The 23263-nt window shown below is 47.6% G+C and overlaps 1 protein-coding gene across 1 annotated transcript; it reads left to right on the top strand.

Moving 5' to 3' along the window:
- The first annotated feature begins 519 nt into the window (after window positions 1-519).
- On the top strand, window positions 520-22062 carry LOC119172668 (uncharacterized). Its single transcript, XM_075893068.1, has 11 exons — window positions 520-573; window positions 2183-2607; window positions 6935-7202; window positions 8274-8547; window positions 8953-9122; window positions 9786-9951; window positions 13392-13641; window positions 14953-15184; window positions 17754-17826; window positions 20088-20404; window positions 21647-22062. Exons 1-11 carry the CDS (start codon window positions 520-522, stop codon window positions 21821-21823), a joined length of 2406 nt encoding a protein of 801 aa, XP_075749183.1. The 3' UTR covers window positions 21824-22062.
- The last annotated feature ends 1201 nt before the right edge of the window (window positions 22063-23263 follow it).

Here is a 23263-nt window from a genome sequence, read left to right as displayed (position 1 = left end):
GACCATAAATATGGGAGTGTGATAGCTCCTCACGCACTAAATCAAATATAAATTGTAGAGAGGCCTGGGAAAGCCTGCTGCGGACTGAGAACCCTGCTTCACAGCAACAAGCCATCCGCCTGGCGTAAGAAACCGCGAGGAGTCGAAATCTCTTCGCCTGCTTCTAATTGTGGAGGTGGCTGCTCCCGTCACCTAGGCATGTGTGCCGCGGACGGGGAGCAGGGGACCTCCTTATCTGGCGTAACGATAACGTTGTCATCCATCCATCCACTGATATGAGCAGTTGACGATGTACCATCCGCAAAATGACAGCGCTTGGACATTTTAAAACCAGGAGAGCAGTATAGAAAAGAAGAAAGCTTCGTGCTCGTGCAAACGAGAAGGGAATCATCATCACTTTCGTGCACGCGTGTCTCGTTCGAGGCAGCTGCACGCTCTGTGTGCCCTCGACCGCAGCCGTTCTTGATACGACGTAAAGTATCCGAGCACAGAACGCTGAATCACCGGAACGAAGCGGCAATGCAGCCCTTACTTCCCAGGAATCACAATTCGCAGTTCCGTGAAGCGCGCAGAGTAAGTGTTCACTGTTTATCCTTGTATTACTCAACCTTACCTGTAACCTTCACTGAGGGTCCCATCAGATTCTATTACTTGAAGCCCACTCCGATATGCTTCATAATTAGCTTGTTATACAATATAAATCTGATGGGTTCTTTGATTGAGTGGCTGATATCTGCTCGACAAACATGTGTGATTTCATTGCGATGACGCTGCTATCAAGGTGACGGGGTAGCCTTTCTCTGCAAATGAGTTTTCTGTGAAAAAAATAACGAAAGCAATGTGGTGCGTGGCCATTAAGACCGCAATGCCAGTTAACAACAGAAAAACGTACTTCGTCCTTGCGATGTGGTATAGACAGCACATGGCAGTTGAGAATGAGACCACTTAGTTTAGGGCAGCTACGCTACCCTAATATGAAAAGTGACTTTTTTTTTCCCAGTCATTGTGCTCTCCCACTCTATATACTCTCCCAAACGGCTACCGTGTTGGGAGCGGCGTTATCTGGCGTCCGCGAGCGTCCCTTCTAGGTTATAGCGCTGGCTAAAAATAAAGAAAAGAAAAAATCGCAGCATATCCACGGAGTGGACGATGCTGAGTGGGTGAAGCTTCGGATGTACATACATTGCTAAGCCTTTAATTCCACTCGCAGCCGTTCCATAGTTTCGAGGAGTTCCATCGAGACTTTACCTAGGCAAGCGCCGTCATGAAAATGGCAACAGCAATGGATCATATCACTTTTCTTCCATCCACGTGAGATTTTCTGATTATTCAGCTCCCGTGTCTGATTCCGGTCTCTTAATTCACTCCCGCTTTCAGTTTTCGGCCTCTTTATTCAATTAAGATTTAAACGTTCATTTCCATCATTGGCAAGCTAAGGAACGCCTGTCAAGGAACTCCGGTCACAAATAACAGCCGCCATTGTTCTCATCGGCATCGTTACAGAAAGTGGGTGGTAGAAACCCATGAAGGCAATGTTGCGTCGTGCGCATCAAGTCAATGGGCGAAAAACGAAAGTGCAAAGGAGCTTCGCTCTATCTAGGTTCCAAAATAGATCGCTTCATGTGTTGTAATTTTTTGCAGTGGGCAGTGCTCAAGTTTATCCACTCCGAATCTGAAAAAAATATTCTGAAGTGGTGTTTTGGCAATTTGCCTGCATTTAGAGAGAGAGAGAGATAGATAAAGATGCAAGGAAAGGCAGGGAGGTTAACCAGACGCACATCAGGTTTGCTACCCTGCACTGGGGAAGGGATAAAGGGGAGAAAAGAGGTTGCAGAGAGATGAGAAGGTACACACAATAACGAGCACACTCGGGGAGCACACACAGTCTACAGGCGGTCGCTCAGGTTTGTTGACTTTAGGTAAAGTAGCAGGGCTTTAGTTGCTTTCTGCGCAACTGAGGCAGATGCCCAAGGTCCTAGTTGCCTGCATTTAGGCTGCAGCAGCGTCCAACCACCTGCACCATAAATTGAGCAACGCACCTTGTATCAGGACAGCTGCAAGCCAGTATGTGTTACCCTCCTTCTCAGCCCTGCATTTCTTCTCCAAGTGGTCGAACGTGCAGCCATCGTTAGCGACGGCAGAGCACTCGACGGAGTCACGCGTTTTCGTGATTAATTCGCAGCCGGACGCCAGCCGAGCTGCCGCCAATGGAGGTGATGGCGCCGCCGGGCGTGCCGCGGAGGGAGGAGTTGCCGAAGCCGAAGAAGACGTCGTTCATGAAGACGAGGTGGAACGCCTGGCCAGCTGGCTCAGCCTGTTCCGCATGCTCGTCATCTTCCTGCCCCTGTTCGCGCTCTGCATGCCGAGCCTGCTTGGCGACTGGGAGCGCTCGCGTCGCAACGAGAGCTCCCTCGCCTCCCGGCGCTTCGTAGGCTTCGTTACGCCTCCCGGAGCGTCATATCGCAGACAGTTTATCCGCACCACGTGCCGTAGCCGAGCGTGCATCGTGGCCGCATCGGGTGTCTCTCTCGACCTCACTACCAACCCGTGCGACGACCTGTTCGGTCACGTCTGCAACAACTGGATCAGGGACCACCGCGCCAGCCGGTAAGCGTGCATACAACCGTGATCGAAAGTTCACGTACAACCGGGCGTGCGTGCCGTAATTGTCGTATGCGTCGTCTATTAGCGAGCCATATGCTATCGAGTGCACTGTGCGTTCGGGCTAAAGTGTAATACAGAGTACTTTTTCTTACGGGGGGCATGCACGCTTGTTTTAAAAACAGCTATATAAGTATTCTGCAGGATGAAGACGTCTCCCCACGACCTCCAATAGCCACTGCGATGCGTCAGCCAACTCAATAATACGTGATTAAAACAACAAGTTGGGCGAAATGGCACACACGCATAAACGTGCAATATCCTCTGTAGTGATCGTGGGCGCTGTGCTGCACGTACACCCAAGTATGTAGTTATACTGTCTTATTCCTATCACGCTATCACTTGCCGTCTTTCAGTATTTGGCATGTGTTTGTGTCATTGCACGTTTTGTTGATCTTTTTTTCTGTAATGCCAACAAGATCGTCAGGCACACGTGCATCAGTTACATACGTGCGCCGACATTAGACTTGAGACAGTGTTGCAAGACTGTATTGTGCGGACTCAGATGCTGTGTTGTCCTTGCGTTGCCTTATATAGTGTGACGCACTGGAAACACCGATGCCTGTACTCAAAGACACCAATCTTCGTAGCTGTCTACTCGGCAGTCTTCTAGGATGTATTTCGGAAAGCACCATGATCTCACAAGGAATTTCGTTGATTCAGCAGTGTGGCTGATTAAACAGAAAGTGGAAAGGTTTTAGAATTCGATAAAACTTCGTGGTTAGCAATGACGGACATTTTCTGCTACTGTTGTGAAAGATAAGTGTGTCTTTCCTCGCTCACGTGAGTGCGCCGAAAGTGTAGGCGTGGAAACCTACGTCATCTCCGGTTACTCTGGCGTAGTCATGCTGCACTACGACCATAGGTTCCCGCCGCTCAATAATGCGAACTGCGATAGCGCTGTTAATGGGACCAAGGGGTATGTATAGCGAATCTGAATGTTATGCAACTGGATTATGGTGCCAGGATGGAAAGGTAGGCTAGTTGGTAATTCATGATGGTTCATGTAGGCATTACAGAGAAAAAGATCAGAAAACGTGCAATGACACAAACACATGCCAAATACTGAAAGCTCATGCTGTGTGCCTCTTCTTTGCTTTGTGTCTGTGTTTAACCCCGCGCTCCCAGTTCGCTGAACCATCATGAATTATGGTATCTGTAATAACTACAAACAGGCGAGTGCTACGTAGACAAGCGTCTCACAAATCTTCGACCGTGACCTCCCTGACTAACTCGTCACGTGCTGCTGCTGGACCTAATCGAATAACATTTGGGGTTTAACGTCCGAAAACGACTATATGACTACGAGAGATGCCGTACACTCTTTGTCAAATCCTGGCTAGACTACGCGCCTGCAGGTCGGAAATCAAGTAAAATTATAGCCGCTTCTACGCGGCTCCGTAGAAACCGGCCCGATTCGAAGTGGCTTTCAGAATAGGCGGGATTTTAGGTCAATGTTTTTCCTGGCAAGATAGAGCCTGCGGCTAGGCGTGACATTTCCGTAGGCGGCCCGGCCCGGATGTGGTGGCGGAAAAAAAAGCATCATTTTTTGCTTTTGACGCGGCGGATATTATGACTACAGGTAATTAGAAAACCATTAGTATTACAAGAATCTACATCTGCGAGATTAGCATGCAAAGCGCATACAGCCCTGGAATTGAACTCGGGACTTCATGCCCGTGAAGCAGATGTCTTACCCATTGCACCACAACGCCACCGCATGAAAGCGAGTCTTTTTGCGGAGGTATATATCTACCAAGTGGCTTTTTGCGAACCATCGGCGGAACCTTTAACTGTTTTTGTGTCGTGTGCATGCATTTGATCAGCGAATAGTTTGTAGGGCTCCATGAACTCGAGACAACCACTGTGAGGGCTTTCGGCTTCGGTTCGTGGTGCGCCGTTCCGCAAGAACGATTAACGTTTGTTTGTGCGGCGTTTTACCCGCTTGCTGGATTCCATGCCAACCGGTTGTGCCCTCGCGATCTCCGACGTCTGCGTAGCTCTGACCGACTGGACTTGCTATACGCCATCTACTGACGCCGACAAGAGCTCTCGCAAGTGGTGCCCCGTCCACGGACTCCTGTGACCGTGTTGCCACCTTTCCTATCTCTGCTGTCCCCTCGATTTGTCGTCGCTGTCTCTGACTTACCACCTTACGCCTCTTTCTCTTTTCTACACCTTTATTCTTACCCTTTTAATCCCTCTTCACCCCCATCCCTCGTGAGGTATACTGTTGAGGTGTCGCTCACTGAAGCAGACAGTTATGGGGCTCACTTTTCTCTTTCTGTCTCTCTTAGAACCACTTAGTACTTCCCCGTGAACCACAGGTGTTACGCTAACCGAAATTCGCGGACGAGGCTGTGTTCGGCTGTCGAAACCTACGTATGTTTCTCGCACGTAAGTGTGCTGTAAGCAATTTCGCTTATTTGTGTCGAGAGGTACAAGCGTGTAAGTGACAGCAGCCTATTCTCAGCTGTTTGGACACAATGTGCTTTCGACGTAAACGTTGCATGGGTATTGTGCCTACTCCATCCTTTGCATTTCGTACGCGTGAACTGCCGCAAGCTGCACGCTGGGGCAGCAGCACCTTTTTAGCATTACGATGGTTACTTATTTTGCAATTAAAATTTATGCGCATTATTTCGCGATATAGAGTGGTTTTTACTCATTTTCAGTCTTCAAGTGATTCTATTTATGGGGAGTGGCTACTCCAACCTTTATTCAGCATCACACCGCTATTCAAGTGAATGCCGAAACGCTCGCCACGGTCAAGTATGACGTACACAAATTAGCGACGGACAGGTCGGTCTCCCTTCAAATAAGTAATGATTCTGCACATCCCTTTCGCGACCGTCCGCGTGCAGTTGGGGTCAAAAAAATTCGGCGGATCCCGCGTACCTAGGAATCGACGTCATGCGAAGCATGCGGAGGGAAGGTGGCCGTGTTGCACTTTTTTTCATTGAACGACGCGTCATGAAAGGACGCTAAAAATATCTACAAAATTTGCATGCACATACATATGTTGAAGAGTAGCAGATGTGTATATGACCAGTTGTTTGCACTTGCGCAACGATGCCAACTAGAACATGCGTATTAGCAACACTAGAAGCCGATATGAAGCCCTGATGCTCGCGAGGGTACTGGCCCTGGACACTGCTACATGAATCAACTTCGGCGCATGGCCACTAACCACAATTGACGTTAACCCGATGTGACGGCTGTATCAAAGGAGTACATATGCATGTTTACAAAATTGTGTAGGCAGCACTGCAACCACTATTGACGATTCACGAAGATTAGGCATCTATTTGAAAAATAGTTCCGAGACCTGGCGTTCCGAGACTCTGTGGTAGAATCCTTCATCGCCACGCCGAATGCTTGGGTTCGATTACAGCTGGGACCATGACATTTATTCTTTCTATTAGCCGGGTCGACGCTGCCTGTGTCGGGTATTTCTTAACGCTTGGGCGTTAAAGTTGCCCATGTGTGTTCTCGTCGTTCCTGAGTAGATACTAAGTGTCAATCACATGTGGCACATACCCGCATACCACCCGTGGGTATGATGATATGTGGAGTTTAACGTCCCAAAACCACCATATGATTATGAGAGACGCCGTAGTGGAGGGCTCCGCAAATTTAGACCACCTGGGGTTCTTTAACGTGCACCCAATTCTGAGCACATGGGCCTACAACATTTCCGCCTCCATCGGAAATGCAGCCACCGCAGCCAGGATTCGATCCCGCAACCTGCGGGTCAGCAGCCGAGTACCTTAGCCACTAGACCACCGCGGCGGTGGCCACGGTAGTGGAGGGCTGTGTAAATTTCGACCGCCTGGTGTTCTTAACGTGCGCCGACATCACATGGGACACTGGCATTTCGCCTCCATCAATATGGAACCACCGCGGCCGGGATTTTATTCAGGACGTCCGGGTCAGCAACTGAGCACCTTAACGGCTACACCACCGTGGTGGACGGGGCTAATCGAGAAGGCCAGCAGCGTTGCTGTTGCAGATAACACGGGATGCCAAAAAGGACATCACCACGTTCGTTCGCGAAACCCTCTGACCATAGCCTGTTTTTTTTTTTTAATTTACGAAAAGTCGTATGTTCATTCATCTTTAGGACTCTCGCATCGCTTTTCGAATTCAGCAGGAATCAAATTGCCTTTACATGCTCCAAAGTATTTTTTTTTTATTTTTGCAAGTGCTTGAGCTTCCCTTTAAGTCGCTTGAACTGCCTACTTAACGCTGTCGGCAACTTCTTTTAATGTAGGAACGCGGAAACCTGGGAGTTAAATCGCGACCGGCGCACGGTGGACCACTTGCACCAAGCAGCGCTGACTGAAGACCTGCACAAGATTCTGGTCACGGGGGCCGACGGGCGCTGGTTGCCGGTGGCATTGCACCGTCTCTACAGTAGGTGCCTCAAGCCGGGACTCAAGGACGCTGCCGAGCTTCGTTCTAAGTTGCTCGACAGTGCTGGTCTCTTGTCTTGGCCATACAATGCAGGGGACAAGGCTCACGCAAAGGATATTTCCAAGGTACATACAGCTTGTTGTGAACACCATATATAAAATATAACGGCTTTTCATGGACCTGCCTATTAAGTTAAATTGACGAGCGCAATTGAGTGGTTAATGTGGTAGGTACAGTGCGACAACGAAGGAAAGTGGATGGTTGAGGGGATCAAATGCGGGGATAACCGCATTGTTTCCTCTACGTGTATTGTGGCGTTGTTCCAATTTAAGGTGTTGTTCGGGAAATGACGTAGGATTCTGTTCTTCAGAATAATGGTTTCGCAAAGACTCCGGACGTTTTGTATTAGAGTACGTCACAAGCAACGTACAGTGCGAGTCAAGTTTCTCTGACTCTTTTTTTTTTTTTTTTTGCGGAAGTACTCGACGTCATGATATGCGATCTTTGAAATGAGGTGGCAGGGCCTCTTTCTAATAAATGTGCAGGGATAACTCTGATATAAGAAAAAGGGGTAGTTATCCTAACTAAGGTTTCTCTTGAGTGGTGCGCTTCTTACGGTACACTCACCTTTGCAGACATAGTTTACGGCGTTTATGCAGCTTTGGTTATACAAATGCTGGCACTTCACGAATAGAGGAAATAAGAGCTCGACTGCGAACCCGAAATTCGCAAGTTCGATCACGGCCGTGGTGGTCGCATGCTAGAGGCATGCGTACTGTTCGATATCAGATGGTCGAAATTTCAGGAGACATGCGGCATGCCTCAGCATATCGTATCTGCAGCACGCAGAAACCCAGATATTATTAACAGAGGGAACAGCAGTGCTCGTCACGGGCAACAATCAGTGCGAGTAAACTTTCTCTGACGCGTGGGATCATGTCGACTCCTGATGTCAACCTATTCGTCTGTCACGCTTCAGCACTAAGCCCACAGACGAATAGCACCACACGCGCACTTCGGACTAATTGATAACTGATTAATACCGGGTAACTGAACGATCCCCAAGTATCACATTGTGAAACACTCCAAGATAAGCGAGAGGGGCAAGCGTTGCTTGCAAATAAACAACCTTTGGCCTCGTGCCCAACGTGTAGTATCACAGCTGATTGCTTCACCTGGTGTTAACAATTTCGCAGGCGGTGGGCAACGCATACTACTTCACGAACGAGCCGGCTATTCTGCGCATGGGCGTGGGCGCCGACGGTCGCGCATTTGTGGCCGAGCCTCGGCTGCTCCTGGATGCCTTGACAGTGGGTCCCCGGGAAGTTACGCAGGCTGCCGCCGCGGTCTTTCTGTCGGCGGGAGGGAAGCTGCCGGTGCCTCAATACGTCGGCAAGGTGGAGGAGCTCCTGGACAAGGCGCGAAGGGGTGACGACCCAGCGCCTTGGAATACCACGCTGCACCTTCCAGGTGAAGTGCAAAAAGTATACTTTGTGCATGAAACATACACTGAATTAAAAGTTCGGGGGTAGGTATAGAAGCTTGAAGCGATGAAAGTCCTTAAACACAGGTTGCTGGAGCCAACATTGCGACAAATGGTTTTCTTATAGACAAGTGAGCTTAGCTGCCACGGTGGTCTAGTGGTCAAAGCGCTCAACCGCTGACCAGCAGGTCGCGTTGTCGAAGCCCGGCCACAGCAGCCGCATTTTGACGCAAGCAAAGGGCTAGAGGCGCCTGCACTTGAATTGAGGTGCACATTAAATATAGCCCCAAGTGGTCGAAATTTCCAGAGACCCTCACCACGGTGTTTCCCATAATCGTATCGTGGTTCTCGGCCGTAATATCCTAAGTACTGTTATTCTCATTGTGGCGCAGACATGAAAAATGACGCATCTCGGGCGAGCGCGGCGCGGAAACCACACAACGCGTGGTCCTCCTGGAACCTTCGCGCAATCATCGAGGAGGCGTTCGAAGGTCGAGAGACTCTCGACGAAGTCGTGGTTCGGGCACCCAGCTACGTCGATGCGCTTCCCGATGTGCTCAAGGTGCGGTTTTTGAGAAAGCAAAAAGTATCTGTATACCTCTACTTCACAAGCTCCCTGTTTCTTTACAGGGACTGAAAAAAATGTGACTAATATTTTAGTAAATTAACCGTTCGCGATAAAAAAATGATCTTGCAAGAAATGCTTGTCAGGCCAGCAAAAGCGTAATAAAAAAAGGAGTGGGGCAACCTTAAACTTGTCATAATGACTGTCTGTCATGTCCTATATAATCATTCATCAAGAGAAATTACATTACGTTATGTTGAATAATTTTTTACTGAACCAACGTGCCCTAAATACAAAAGAAAATATTAAAAGCTGCAATGTCACGATGAAGAATTAACAATGAGGCTTCAGAAGTTAATTTTGTTTTTATCATAACGAACCTATGATCGTGTTAGTAACGCAAATATTTCTCAGTGTATAATTTACCACTGTAAATTGATTTACGTTTAGTTTCCCTTTATTCTTGCGGAGTATGCATGATGCTAGCGGTCAAATGGACGTGGCAAATAAGCTCACTGCCTAATATTCACAATGGGACGTCATGCACGAATGGCATAGATTGTAGACCGTAGTGTATAAAAATACTCTAATTCACTATCCTAGTACGCATTAAGCATTTTATCGCTCGTAGCGTAAGAACGGAAACGCCATGTGACGCAGCAACTGAAGAAGCACGAACTTCTCAATTACCTGGGTCTGCGCACGGCCCTTCTGGCATCGCGCCTGTTGCCGGCCGGTCCCGAGAAGCAGCTCCTCTGCCGACTCATTGACGTCGATGACACGGCGCCAGCCCAAAGCGCCGCCGAACATTGCGTCCGTCTGATGGGTGTGTGCTCGTTTTTTAATGACAATCTCACACAAAGCACATATACCTAAACAAACAATGCTTTTATTTCTTCATTTTTAAATGTATAGACCTATTGCATGCTCGTAAACAGCGGTATACGTGTCGTCTTACTGAGGCTCCTGTAGCGACGTCATAGTACGTTGGCTCCGCCCAGCCCAAAGCTCGCCCCCGCCGTGTATATGATCGCGGAACAACTGTTTCATCAGCTGCCTCTGAGCACAGAGCGTCAGGAAGGCTCTAAGCTGCCTTTGAGCGCCGCGCGTCGGGGAGCCTCCAGGACGTGCTATTCTTTGAGGCAGCTTTACAGCTGATGGGCCCATTGTCACTTGATCATTAACGGGAGTGGCGAGCTTTGGGATGGACGGAGTCAGCGCGCCGTGGCGTCGCTACAAGAGCCTCAGTATGTTGACGGCGCCTACTACCACTCACAATCATAAAATGTCTCAAGAAAAATAGTCAGATTATCTTCTCGCTCACCGGACAGCGTGGTTATGGACATATATATCTATATATGTTCTGCAGGAGTATATGGAAGTCTTTTGGTGCCTGTTCTATCACTGCAGTAACTCGCTCGCTCAGTATAACTTTTCCGTCTTTTCTGCTGACCGACTCACGGATTCAATCCCGGCCACGGGGGTCACACTTCTATGGAAGCAAAGTTCTTTAGGCCCGTGTTCTGTAGAATGTCAGTGCACGTTACAGAGCACCAGATGGTTTTAACTTGAACAGCCCTTCACTACGGCGTGTTCATAACCATATGGTGGTTTTGGCCCACAAGTTACTATTAGTAATCGTTATATGTTGCAGCGCTTGGTATGACATCTGCATAAAATGTATTCACGCGTTACAGCAGCGTTGGGACCGCATTCTCAGCTCGTACACGGAGGGCTACAATATGCGTTTGAATTCAAAATGAATGCGATAAGCAATTTATACGCAGTACCGTTTTGCGAACCTTCGTACACGTGTTAGATATGTGGGGTTTAACGTCTCAAAACCATCATATGATTGAGAGACGCCGAAGCGGAGGGCTTTGGAAATTTCGACCACCTGGGGTTTTGAATGTGCACCCAATTATGAGCACATGCGCCTACAGCATTTTCGCCTACATCGAAATTGCAGCCACCGCAGCCGGGATTCAATCCCGCGACTTGCTGGTCCGTAGCCGAGTACCTTAGCCACAATATATAGAACACCACGGCAGGGCATTCCTACACGTGTTATGTTCATAACAAGGGCTATGCGCATGCTTTACTACCTCAACTATATCGTGTGGATGTCTTTCAACTAACTTAAATGTACAGCCGCCCATAAAGCGAAAGCTGTACATGGCTCGGAGAAACGAAAGACCATTAAGAAGTGGCGTCACGAGCGGCCTCATTGTCTGTGTTATCAGTTACGATGTTCTCAGCGTCGTACCCTATAGCACGCGTGCAATTGGCGGCGTTGTGAGTGGCGTCGTCCGTCCTATCGCACGCGCGCATCGGTTTTATACATACTGAGAGCTTCCACATCGGTGAGCCACGGACAATTCTAGAAGGGCGCCGACAGGAAAAATGTGAGAGCTCCCATTCGCCGCCCGATGGCGCAGTCCGGGCAGAAAAAACAGGCCCGGCATGCTGAGTGTCGGCAGCATCTGCGTACCGATGATCCGGCAGCCTTCCAAGCCACGCTAAATCACGAACGGGAATGCAAGCGCTGGTGGCGGGCAGGTCCTGCAAATCAAGCCGATTAGTTAGCTCCAGGCATGCATGTCTTCTCGTTCACTTTGCTGCTGCGCTCTGTTAAATGCCGCTGCTCGAATGGGCGGTTGACGCTCGCACGTTCAGGTTAAAAGAATAAAGGGCGGCTGTACATGGTCACACGGACCCACTCGTCCCTGCGCGATCGTGAGGTTTGACGCGTTACGGTAGGATGTGCACGAACATATAATACTATAGTGTCTGCTTGGGTTTTACGTCCCATACCCACGATATGAATACTGAAGACGCCGTACTGGAAGGGTCCAGGAAATTTGACCTTATGTTGCCACGCGTGTTTTGTATTTTCAGATTTGTTTCTCTTAGTTTTCGCCCACACAGCCTGTCATGAATTCTCGGCACAAACTGCGCCTTATTGTTCGAGAAGGTTTGCGATTATTATAGATCGTGTTGTTAAGATTCCGCTCAAGACGCGAACACTTGAGATTATTCCACGGCTTACGCGATGACCAGTGATAATTAAGGCCGGAATATTCGACGGCACATGCATAAATGCCGACGCGCTTCGCCGCTTGTCAGTTGACTGATGGCCGACGCTCTGTTCGCCGCTATCAGTGCCAGCATGTATCGCTGTAATCTGACATTTCATTGACTGGACACAAGTTCAGCCAAATAAAGTTTCATGTTCGACCTACAGGCTGCTCTCTTCGTCGACTTCACGACCCCGTGACAATATGGTTAAATTATCCGGAGCTTCGGAGCTGTTCTTTGAAGCGCACTTTCATCGCACAATACACGGGCTCCACCAATGCGCCTCCGCCGAAATTCAACCGCCGCAGCCGCGATCGAACCAGCGACTTTCACGTCAGCGGATAAGCATTGTATCCACTACATAACCACGGCGGACATGCGCAGAAACGATAAGTCAAGTGGTTCATCGATAAACAGCTTTCTTATTATGTGACACGTGAATGCAGTAAAGTTTATCATTGAGGACACTTTTGACGCATAATAAACGAGGATACACCACACAAAACAACAGGGAGAGTGCGGAGCTTCCAACTAATTTTATTCCACGGCAGAAATATTTCATAGCACAAGCCAACCACACGATGAGTGCGTGATCATTACAGTTTTTCTTGACTAAGGAACCACAATGTGCTGCTGAGAAAACTAATCTATTTTATTGAAGAAAAAGTGAAACCATGCTGACAGAGGCGTGACCCCTTTGCCTTATGTAATAGCCTCTATTACTTCTCTTTCCGTCTGTTTTTTTATCTATCATTTTTTCCTCGCACCATAGTCGAGTGGAACAAACTAACTAATGCAATTGTTTCAGCACCCTCATTGGCATTGTTTTCCTCGAAATTAGAAAGTGCACTAACCAGTTGAATTGTTGAATCGTATTACATACCACTGTACATGCTTGTATAATTGCAGTCTTCTATTTTTTATTGTATGATATTGCCAGTTGAAGTGTGTATTTGCCCTATAGACATTGTATAACCTGTATATATTATATGTCATTGTACTTGCCATTTGTTCATGACTAACTTCATGTACCACCCTGCTAAAATCACCAAAGGTGATTGCAGTATCTGTAAATAAAAATAAATAAATAAATCTACCTGTAACATATATCATCTACTGTGAACCAGTACCAACTAGCTTAAACCATAATTCTGCTAAGAAAGTCTACAGCCTCTGTACCCTTCACAGCGAAATACGAGCCAGAGTTGTCACTCTACGCGCTGACTGCTTTGTCTCCGCTGGTGACCGGCGTGGACACCGAATCCCTGCTGAGCTTCCTGCGGCACCAGCTGTCCAGCGAGATCCGTGCTGGTACGCTGGACTTGGACGACCCGAAACTCGCGGATCAGCTGGCCGACCGCGTCTACTCCATGCGGTGGATCGGACCGGCGCCGAGTTGGGTGCGGAACGTCACTTTACGGGAAGCATACTTCATGAGGTACACTCGACTTTTCCCGAAGACATTACCTCATGCTTCACGAAGCCACACTTTTCACATCCTCGGCTAGAAAAAAAAAAGAAATCGAAGCAGAACGTCGCTAAGACCGGTTAATGCCACTTCCACGTTCACAGAAATATTACTGAAATGGAATATTACTATTTCATTGCTCGGCTTCGATATGTACTAGTTTCGACACCATCTGCACCAGTCTTCGCGATGTTAAGTCAAGCTGCTTCATATTTCAAAATCATAACGTTTAGTGTGACGCAGGCGAGTGGTGGTGCTCACTGAATTCCTGTTATTTTTTATTCGCTGTGATCTGCGTGGATCATACTTACTGGGCTTGTTTTATATAAAAAGCGTTTTTCCTTTGTGGATTGGAGGTGGCTAGTGGGGTTTGCCATAGATGTGTGCAGCGTCCCTCTTCAGGGCAAAGGGGTGCGAAGGTTCCTCACACCTATACTCTCCATCATGTGGGGCAGACTTTGCGATCTCCCTCTACGTCTTTGGTGACTAAGGAGGGTGGCCGCCCCTGTCCTCCCGTGCGAACGCCTATGGGGCTTTCTTGATTTCGGTGGCCCATACCAGTTATGAGCTGCATTACGCTCCAGTGGCTCCGCTGTGCTGCTAGAAGGCATACCACGATGGATATGTGCCGGCTCTTGAGTGGAATCAATCTGCCGCGGTGGTCTATAGTGTTTGTGGTGTCCGACTGTTGACCCAAAATTCGTGGTATTGTATCCCGAACGTGGCGGTCACATTTCGATGGAGGCAAAGTGCTTGAGGCCCGTGCACTTGGATGTGGGTACACGTCAAAGAACCCCGTGTAGCCAAAATGTCCGGAGCCCTCAACTACGGCGTCCCGCATAATCATATCGTGGTTTTGGGAACCCCAAAAACATTGAGTCAAGTCGATCGTTGAAGTAGTTAGGTTAGACACCATCTGTCCGTGGCAGATTGAAATTGTGAAGAGTATGGTGATGGCTAACTAATCTTATAGCCTATACCTGCTAGAAAGAAAAAAAAAGTTAGCAAATTTTTGCACTACATTTACTACATGAAAATGTGGGGCTGTGGTCGCTTTGCTTCCCTCTCATTCTGCTTTTGCAGACCGAGGGCTGTTGTGGCGATGAAAGGAAGATTACGTAGGACAAGCATGTATCATAGGTTCACATCAGTTTAGATAGCGTTTACGTCTTCTGCAGCAACTGGCAGGTTTAGTGGCGGTAGCTTAATGTAGAGCGCCGATTCCTACCTGTCTCCACTATATCGGGCTAGCGATATCACCGTATTGGTTCATCGCTTCAGGTTTTACGAAGGCAAGGCGGCACCTGTTGGGTCCGCGGATACGTCGCAGGCCATGTTCGCCTGGATGCAAGAGAAGGCAGTGAACGAACACCTGGCGACGAATGGCCCGCACCTTACCAACAGCGACCAGCCTTGGCTACCAGGTCTACTCTCGACGCGCTCCATACTTGCGCTGCGCGAAGGAGAGGCCACCGACATCGATGGCGTGCCTCGGCTGGAAGCTACACTCCAGGTTGGTCATCGTGATTCGGCACGCAGTAGCACTCGTGAAATGGCAACAGCGGCGAGTTAGGTGCAACAGATAGATGCAGATGCATCTTGAACTGTTGAATATCGCACAAGGACAAGCACAAAAGAAGGATCGTAGGTGCATTTTTCAATGCAAAGCATACTTGAAGGGCCAGTAAACAACCCCGAAGTCCAAAAATTCCCATAAACAGAAATATGTAAACTTTTTCTTTGTGAACATGCTACCACAAGAATTTTGGGAACACGTGCTATATTAAGGAGTTTACATGAGTTATAAAATTGGTTTCAGCTGGTTTCAAATTTTCGCGCGGCCTCGCCACAATTCTCCCTCGCAGGGAGGGGAAAGCATAGCCCGTCGTCCTGACTGGTTTATAACAACCGACGAGCTGCGCGCCACGTCTAGTCACCGATCGGTGACTTTGCGTCACTACATGTCAAAGGAGGATTGGTCAGGCGTATAGAAAAGGAGCCCAGAAATCGATTTTTTTAATGGAGGCTCTGTGCGCAGCACAGTACTGTAACATTTGGAAAACATTGCCGTGGCCTACTCTACGAGTTGCCGGGCTTCTTTGGGTGTACTTTGGGGGTTCTAAAAATACTCGAAGCCTGTTGACTGGTCCTTTAACAAATTTTAGTTAAATGACCGTTTAGTTTAATGAATACATTACACAATTTGTATGACGATAGATTTCTGTAGGACTAACACATATATGCCAATGGGTAATGGCGCGCTCACCGCTGTTTCGCAAACTTGACATCTACAAAATACGGCATTGCGTGACGGGACTATATGACGAACATAAGTGACAGGTGGTAGCGTGAAAATATTCAGACGCATTTCACGACATTTAGATCCCATATTAATGGTACGCTAGCGACCGGTTCACTGGCTCAATGTACACCAAAATACTTATTAGGTGACGTGACACCTTTGACAAACGTAAATGGTACTTGGAAATACGAAAATATTGACATTAATATCATGTACAGCGTAATTTAAACGCCACGCTCATAGTGTGCTCACGGCCATTTCGATAGCTTTGAAATACACTAAATTGGTATTGCATGGATAGACTGTGTGACGAGCAAAATGGCAGGCGTTAATGCCAAAATAACCACGTGAATGCTACGTACAGCGTGACGTACGTGCATGCCATACTCATGGAATGCTTCTGTGCATTTCGTTAACTTGATATATAACCCGATTGCCATGTGAGGGATGCATGGGGTGAGTGCTTTACGAACGCAAATAGCAGATCATCCATTGTATATACCACAATACGCGTTTTATTAGCATTTTATATGCCAGATTGCACATGCATGCGCGCACGCCAAACATGTGATATATAATCAACTAAATGTTACGACATAAGTTACTCTATTTGCCTCAAATGCAAACAAGGTTATGTATTCAGCTCTTTGCTGGCTGCTACGCATTACATCGGTTCCTGCAGTGCGTGGGAGCTATCGAATTTTCGGACAATGAGACCTTTTGTCTCAACACCTAATAACGAATTCTATTGCTTTATTAACTCGTTGCAAATCATGCTTTTTTACTGTTATTTTACTTGTGTTAACCGACTCCTTGTGCGACTGCACCTGCGACTGTTTACTGAAGATGACAATAGTGCATGGGTTTTAAGCCTTTTGGCCTAATCTGCGATAGAACTGAGATTTAAGCAGTGTATATTACACGTGTGCCTCTGAGTAAGTGTGTTGCTGTGAAGCAAGCACCTATCGCGTCTACGTATTTCTGCGCTAATCAGTCGTTCGGCTCGATATGTCTTGCTGAACATTTTATGCTGCGTGTCATATTTCTAAGCAGTAATGACGAGTGGCTCATTCCAAAAGAACGAAAGTGTTTGTAGTTCTGTATGCTTATTAATTTTGCACCGTTCTGTGCACGATCACATCTTTCTCGACAAAATTCCTTTTTGTGCAGACTTCCTTTTCTTTCTTTTTCTCAGTTTTGTGCCCAGTTCTATCGTCAGCTATAGATTGGAGCTTAAGGGGCAAAAGCGCACAGTCCCTATATTCCCCTTCTTTTCTTTCTAAGAATAAACCTGTGATGACCAACGTGATAGAGCTTTTAGACATTTATCAGTCTGAGTCGGTTTAGCGTTTTCTTTTAGTGCTCTAAACATCCTCAGGCGAACAAAGGAACAAACGGGTGTGATTCTGTGGTTGCTCAGCAGGTATGCGTGTCATGACTAGAGGACCGGATTTCAAATCCCGACCATGGCAGCTCCATTTCGATAGCGGTTCGAGATACAAAAAGACCCGTGGATTTCAATTTATCCGCACTTCAAAGAACTCCAGGTGACCCTGAATAATCAGTATCCTATTGTGCGGCGTGCCTCATCGTTACACCATGGTTTCACAGGCAAAACTTTATTATTCAATTGTTTTTCTTTTTTTGCTTCGCTGGCTGCATGTATATGAGAAGCCTAGGTCATGGGGTTTCCCTAAAGCCATTCGGTCATGTTTTTATATTGACTTTCAATATAAAAGAAAAGCGCGACGATAGGCTGCTTAAACGCAACACTACACAGGTGCCCCCGGCCGCATTGGACTTACTGTGGGGCACGCATCCGTCGACAGCCATGCTACAGGTGGCACGTATCGGTGAGTGTATCTCGCTGCCATGTTATTACTATTGACTAGTGTAGATACTAATCTGACTATAGTCGACATTCATTCTGGTTAGTATGACATTGAAAAAAAAAACGTGTCAAGAGCTGCGGGAAGGACTTTGTAGATGTGAGCCGCCTTCTTCGGCAGTTATTTTTAACGTTTCTAACTGTTGGTTGCTGTGCTATATTTATTCTACCAAGGTCGACAGCTGGGCTAGTTGCTATGGTTCATTTAAATATGTGGCTGCTTTAAATAGTGCGGAACTATATTAGTCCCAATGTTGCACAGTTTTTGTAACAGATATGCATGCATGCGCACTGTGGCACGCGTGCATCTATGCATCTATGCACGCGTAGCAAAAGATGCAAAAGTAGCAAAAGATGCACGCGCATGCGGTTAGCGTCGTTGTGGAGAACATTTTAGGATGATGTCAACTATGAACCATGTTTTTACACTTGCGCAGTGTAACTGGCGTACTTTCCAAAGCAGCGCTTAGTGCATGACGGGCTTCTCGATAAGCGATACTGCGAGTGAGTGTGTGGGCATGAAGCGATTGCGGACTATAACGGCCACGCCTTTAAGGACACCACATTGGCACAACACGAGCATGTTGTGTCGTTATCGCTTTTCTCTCTCCCTTTCACGCACGCACACGCACGCACGCCATGGTGGTCTAGTGGTTATGGTACTACAGACTACTTCATATAGTGACCCACAGGTCGCGGGATCAAATCCCAGCCGTGGCGGCAGCATATTAGATCGAGGTGAAAATGTCACCTCAGCTGGTAGAAAGTTCCGGATTCTTCCACTACGGCGTTTCTGATAATCACATCATGGTTTTGGGAATTTAAAGCCCAACAATTGTTGTTACGCACACAAATCTGCGGGTCATCAACGTGGGGATGATGCCTCATAACATCGCGTAAGCTGAACCACACCATAACGAGAACTAATAGAGCGAATTATCGGTTATATCGAACTACATAAGCACAAACTTCATTTCTTATCAAACTATGAGCCTAATTTCAATTACATCGGTTCTTTGTTTAATGAAATTACAGATGTGACTGCTGTTACGATACCAACTATTGGTGGAGCAAGGCAATCAGTGGGACCATCTCTTGGCGCGAACGCTGAGACCGAGCTGTGGACGCCAAGCCCGACTGTTTTCTGGGTGTACCGGCTGTTTGCCTGCTACGGGACGTTATTAATAAACCCCCTTTCAAAATGGTAGAAGTGCTGGTATAGTTAAATTTGAAACTTCGAATCTGGAAGCTGCCTACTGCGTCGACAATGCCTGTTCAGGCCACAGAGCAAGGCACAGCCCAGCAAAGCACGGCCCAGTCTCCACTGGTAATCGTGCTACCATCCTGCGCCAACGTGATTTCCCCCCTTGTTTTCAGCGGCACCGAGGGCCAAGGTGTGAAAGATAGGCAGCTGTTGTTTCAAAAGGTGAGCACCGCCAACGAATGGAACGACCCCTCGAAACTAAAATGGGTCCAATTTTACCTCAAAAACGTCGCCAACCTGTAGTTCACAAACCACAATTCAGAATTCTCCACGTGGGCCACCTCCAAGACTATCCTCGCCGCTGTGTTTGGTCGCCCAGCAGTACGCAAGCTCCATACCGAACAGCGCCTACGTGGACGTATGCAAAGGCTGCCGAGTGAAAACTTCACGAGTTACACCGAAGATGTCATCGATCTATGCAGGCGCCTGAACCCCGAGATGACCGAACAAGACAAGATCTGGGCGTACTGGCAAACAGCCGGGTACACCCAGAGACAGTCGAACGGGCTCGGCGTCCACAGCTCGCGCTCAGCTCTCGTGCTTCACACCAAGAGATGGTTCCACTGACGATGGCCTTGCTCCGCAACTACAGCTGTAACGGAGAAATATTCGGTTCGGATAGGCGCAAAGCTGGAAAGTTAGCACATACAGTGAAATAAATATTAAGATGCAATTTACAAGAACATTTGCATTCGCTTGAAAATGTCGCGGAAATTTCGGTCATATAAAAAAGGCGCATTGTTTGGTAGCACCATTGTATGAATTGGTTGCTTTGAAGCATAGAATAAGGCACTCTTTGAATATAGAGCTAACCAGACTGTCAATTTGTTAGAGCGAATAGTTACCTTATTTACAACGAATATGGGATATCACGAACTTGTTCGTCGTTTCCTGGCTACTTTGTTATATCGAGGTTGGCCTGTAATAACTGCAGTATTCGGGCTCCTGGCTTTCTCCAATAGGCGTGCGTGCCTTCAAGACAGTGCTGGAGCACCTGTTCCACATGCAGCAGCGGCAGCACACTGCCGCCACGGGGCCACACGTGCTCGACAACTGCACCCCGTGGGACGCGGCCCCGCGCCAGCTGGACATGGCTCTCGAGTCAATGGCGCTGTCTCTGGCACTCCGTGCTTACCTGGCATGGCCGGGAGCCCCGGAGCTAGTGCTGCCGACGCTGCAGCATCTGGAGCCCGAGCAGCTTTTCTACGTCTTCTACGCGCTCAACCAGTGCGAGGTCAATGGGCCGGACGTAGAGCAGACCCTCGCTTCCAGAAGCAAGGCGAGTCACTGCATGGCGCTGTGAATGGCGCTGAATGCGCTATCATTGCCTATGACCATCAAGTCCACCATGCAACCTTATAGTCGACTACATTGTTATAGCGCTGTTCTGTGTCTGTGTTCGGTGTCTTTCGCTTTCTTCCGTCTTGGATGCGATATAACTTTGGATGCAAGGGGAAGTTCTTTGGCACAAGCGGTGCTATTTGAGAAAGCAATACGAGGCTACTGAGTACAAAACTTGACACAGTGCGTGTATCGTTAGCCTCAATGCAGATACAGTCAATACCTTCTATTTGTAGTTTTCGTTGCGCAAATAGCTGTCAGCTTGGGAGTCTAACTTGTGGTGAAAAATAGAAAAATGCTATTGGAATCCGGATTACGTCATTTACATGGATACGAACAACTATGAATGGGGTCAAATTGTCTATTCTTCAGGTGTTCAGTGACTCGTCAGCCACAGTCTATCTTGCCAGATTGACCATGACAGGATATACCGGCAGTAAATAAACCATTAAACCACGATAAAAATAGGTAGACGAGAGCTTATCTCAACGTTAGTCTTCGTCCGTTTTTAGTGTTGCAGTAATTTGAAAAGATTTATCAACATGATGTATCAACATGGCCAGCTCGCCGCTTCAACCACTACGCCATACTGTTAGATTGACCATCACGAACGGTTCTGGTTGGTGAATGTATGGGGAACGCCGAGTTAAAGCTTTGCCCCCCTTGATGTTAGAACCCTGCGCACGTATGTGCTTGTTTGAATAATCGAGTTACCAAGAAGCGTTCATTCAAAGGTTTTGCGGAACAATCAGCACCATACTTATCGCAAGAGAAATGCGTTGGTGCTGCCACCCAAGCGACAGATCCGCTATGTTCACAACATGCATGTTGATGTTGATTCACAAACTCATTACCATACGAACTTGTCTTAGTTTACGTTACATAACTGTATTTTTCGGTGGTTAAGAGTAATCGTAATGCTCATTTGTTAAAGCTATAGTGAATATTTGCTAGGAAATAAAGTGTGGAGTTCTGGGGCTGTTTCGAAAGAGGTTGAATTAAGGTTCCTGGGCTGCTTTGCAAACGGTTGCATTATTATTCTGATACTATGTGAATGATATTCGATTCGTATTAGATTCTAAGATTTACTATTCTAATATTAAACTAAGGTTCGAGTATTGATTATTCTCGCACCTCTAGTGCCTAAAACTAAGGCTTTACCACGCTGAACGTCATGCAGCCGCGCGACGACGGGGCCCGACCCGGCCGTGCTGCCTGGGTCAACCGGGTGACGGCCAGGAACGAGGACTTCGCCAGGGCGTTCAGGTGTCTCACGCCGCTGAAGCCCCCGAACCCGTTTCGGGACTGTGGCCTGGTTCCCCCTCGGCCTCCCGAGGCACGGACGGTCCGCGCCTGAGCGTTCGGACTTCGACAGACAACCTTCAGGCGACCCTGGGAAATTGAAAAAAGTCATCGCTTTTTACATAAATATATCACACGTTCATTATACTGCTAGCTGTGATAGCTCGTCCAATTACGAAACGTGAAAAGACGTCATGTTCGTAGACGAGCCACCTGTCAAGAGGAAGGCAGGAGTGCGAACGTCTTTGGACGAACAGCTGCGGCAAATAAATGCTCATTGTCGACTCGTAACAACTGCTGAGAAAGATCAATCACCACCCAAGACACTTCGCAACGCCATCGGACACTCTTACGGATTATTTGTCATATTTATTATACGCCGTACCCTGCTACGTAATGTCGGTGAAAAGTGGCTAGATATTTCCTTCAATATAACTTCCCAACTAACCGTAAGGGCTCAACGACTCGATATGACTGACCATAAGGCTACGGGCACAATTTCCGTAGCCTGTGTGATAGTGTTTAGCGTGTTACCGAGTATACAGCCATGCACAGTGAGGAGGTCCAGCTCTGTACGCGTTGAAAAGGATAAGAAGCATGTCAGTACAGCCAGTCACTGAAACGTTTTTCTTTAAACTACACTATTGTATTGTACCGCATTTCATGCTAAAAGTTCATACCATGGGAAACTCGCTGCCGAATTCGTATAGTTGAAGCTATATAGCCCATGTATTCATCCGCTATTGTGAAGTGGTCTGTTTCTAGGCTGGACGTCCGGCAGCCTGAAGGCCACCTACAACGCTTCTTTTCTTATTAAAAAAAATATTTTACTTTTTGGCCTTCCCACAAATAGTTTTTCACCACCACCTGAGAGCCCGAGTCCAAACCTAAGTAAGTACCAGAGTTAAAACTGTATTCTCAATTTTCTTGGATGGACGGACTTGCAGTATTTCTCGTGATGTGTCGGGCAGGTGGACGTACAGATACAGCTATTTCGTTGACTCGGCACTGAAATGCTTGCGCTTTTAGACTTTTGAATGACCTCACCAAGAAATGGCAAAAATATTAGGCCAGGATACTGCAAGAATATGATGGTGCACGACGTAGCTCAAGGGCTTATGGACTACGTTACGGCCGAGAGTATATACAGGGCCAGTACCTTTCGCGACCCCTGAGAACGAGGATTGAGAGGAGCGGCAATAGCAAGATCGCATGGCTAGATTTTATGACATCACACAAAAGATGAGTCTTGTATCCCTCTCAGCGAAAAATAATAGTCTATCGATTAAAAAGTTTATCCGGTGGCAGCAGTTAGAGAGCAGACCTTATCCGCACGCGGAGAACTCTCATGTCATTTACTTAGACGTATGTGCAAGACTGATATATGCAAGAACTGTGGTTAACACATTATGGGAATGCCGGGGGTTAGCATACAATACGGGGGGCCCAACCTGCAGCGATCGCCGCCGCGCGCGCTGGTCGATTGTTCCACAGC

Source organism: Rhipicephalus microplus, chromosome 4 (genome assembly GCF_043290135.1).
Source record: "Rhipicephalus microplus isolate Deutch F79 chromosome 4, USDA_Rmic, whole genome shotgun sequence".
NCBI classification, from domain to species: Eukaryota; Metazoa; Arthropoda; class Arachnida; order Ixodida; family Ixodidae; genus Rhipicephalus; species Rhipicephalus microplus.
Note: the sequence above shows the minus strand (reverse complement) of the source record. Positions and strands in the feature narration are given on the sequence as shown.

Bases quoted from the DNA above. Each gene is read 5' to 3' on its own strand.
- LOC119172668 (XM_075893068.1), top strand. From the start codon at position 520: ATGCAGCCCTTACTTCCCAGGAATCACAATTCGCAGTTCCGTGAAGCG. The intron at 9,952-13,391 runs GTGTGTGCTCGT...TACCCTTCACAG, and splicing joins ACATTGCGTCCGTCTGATGG to CGAAATACGAGCCAGAGTTG. The intron at 17,827-20,087 runs GTGAGTGTATCT...TTTCTCCAATAG, and splicing joins GCTACAGGTGGCACGTATCG to GCGTGCGTGCCTTCAAGACA.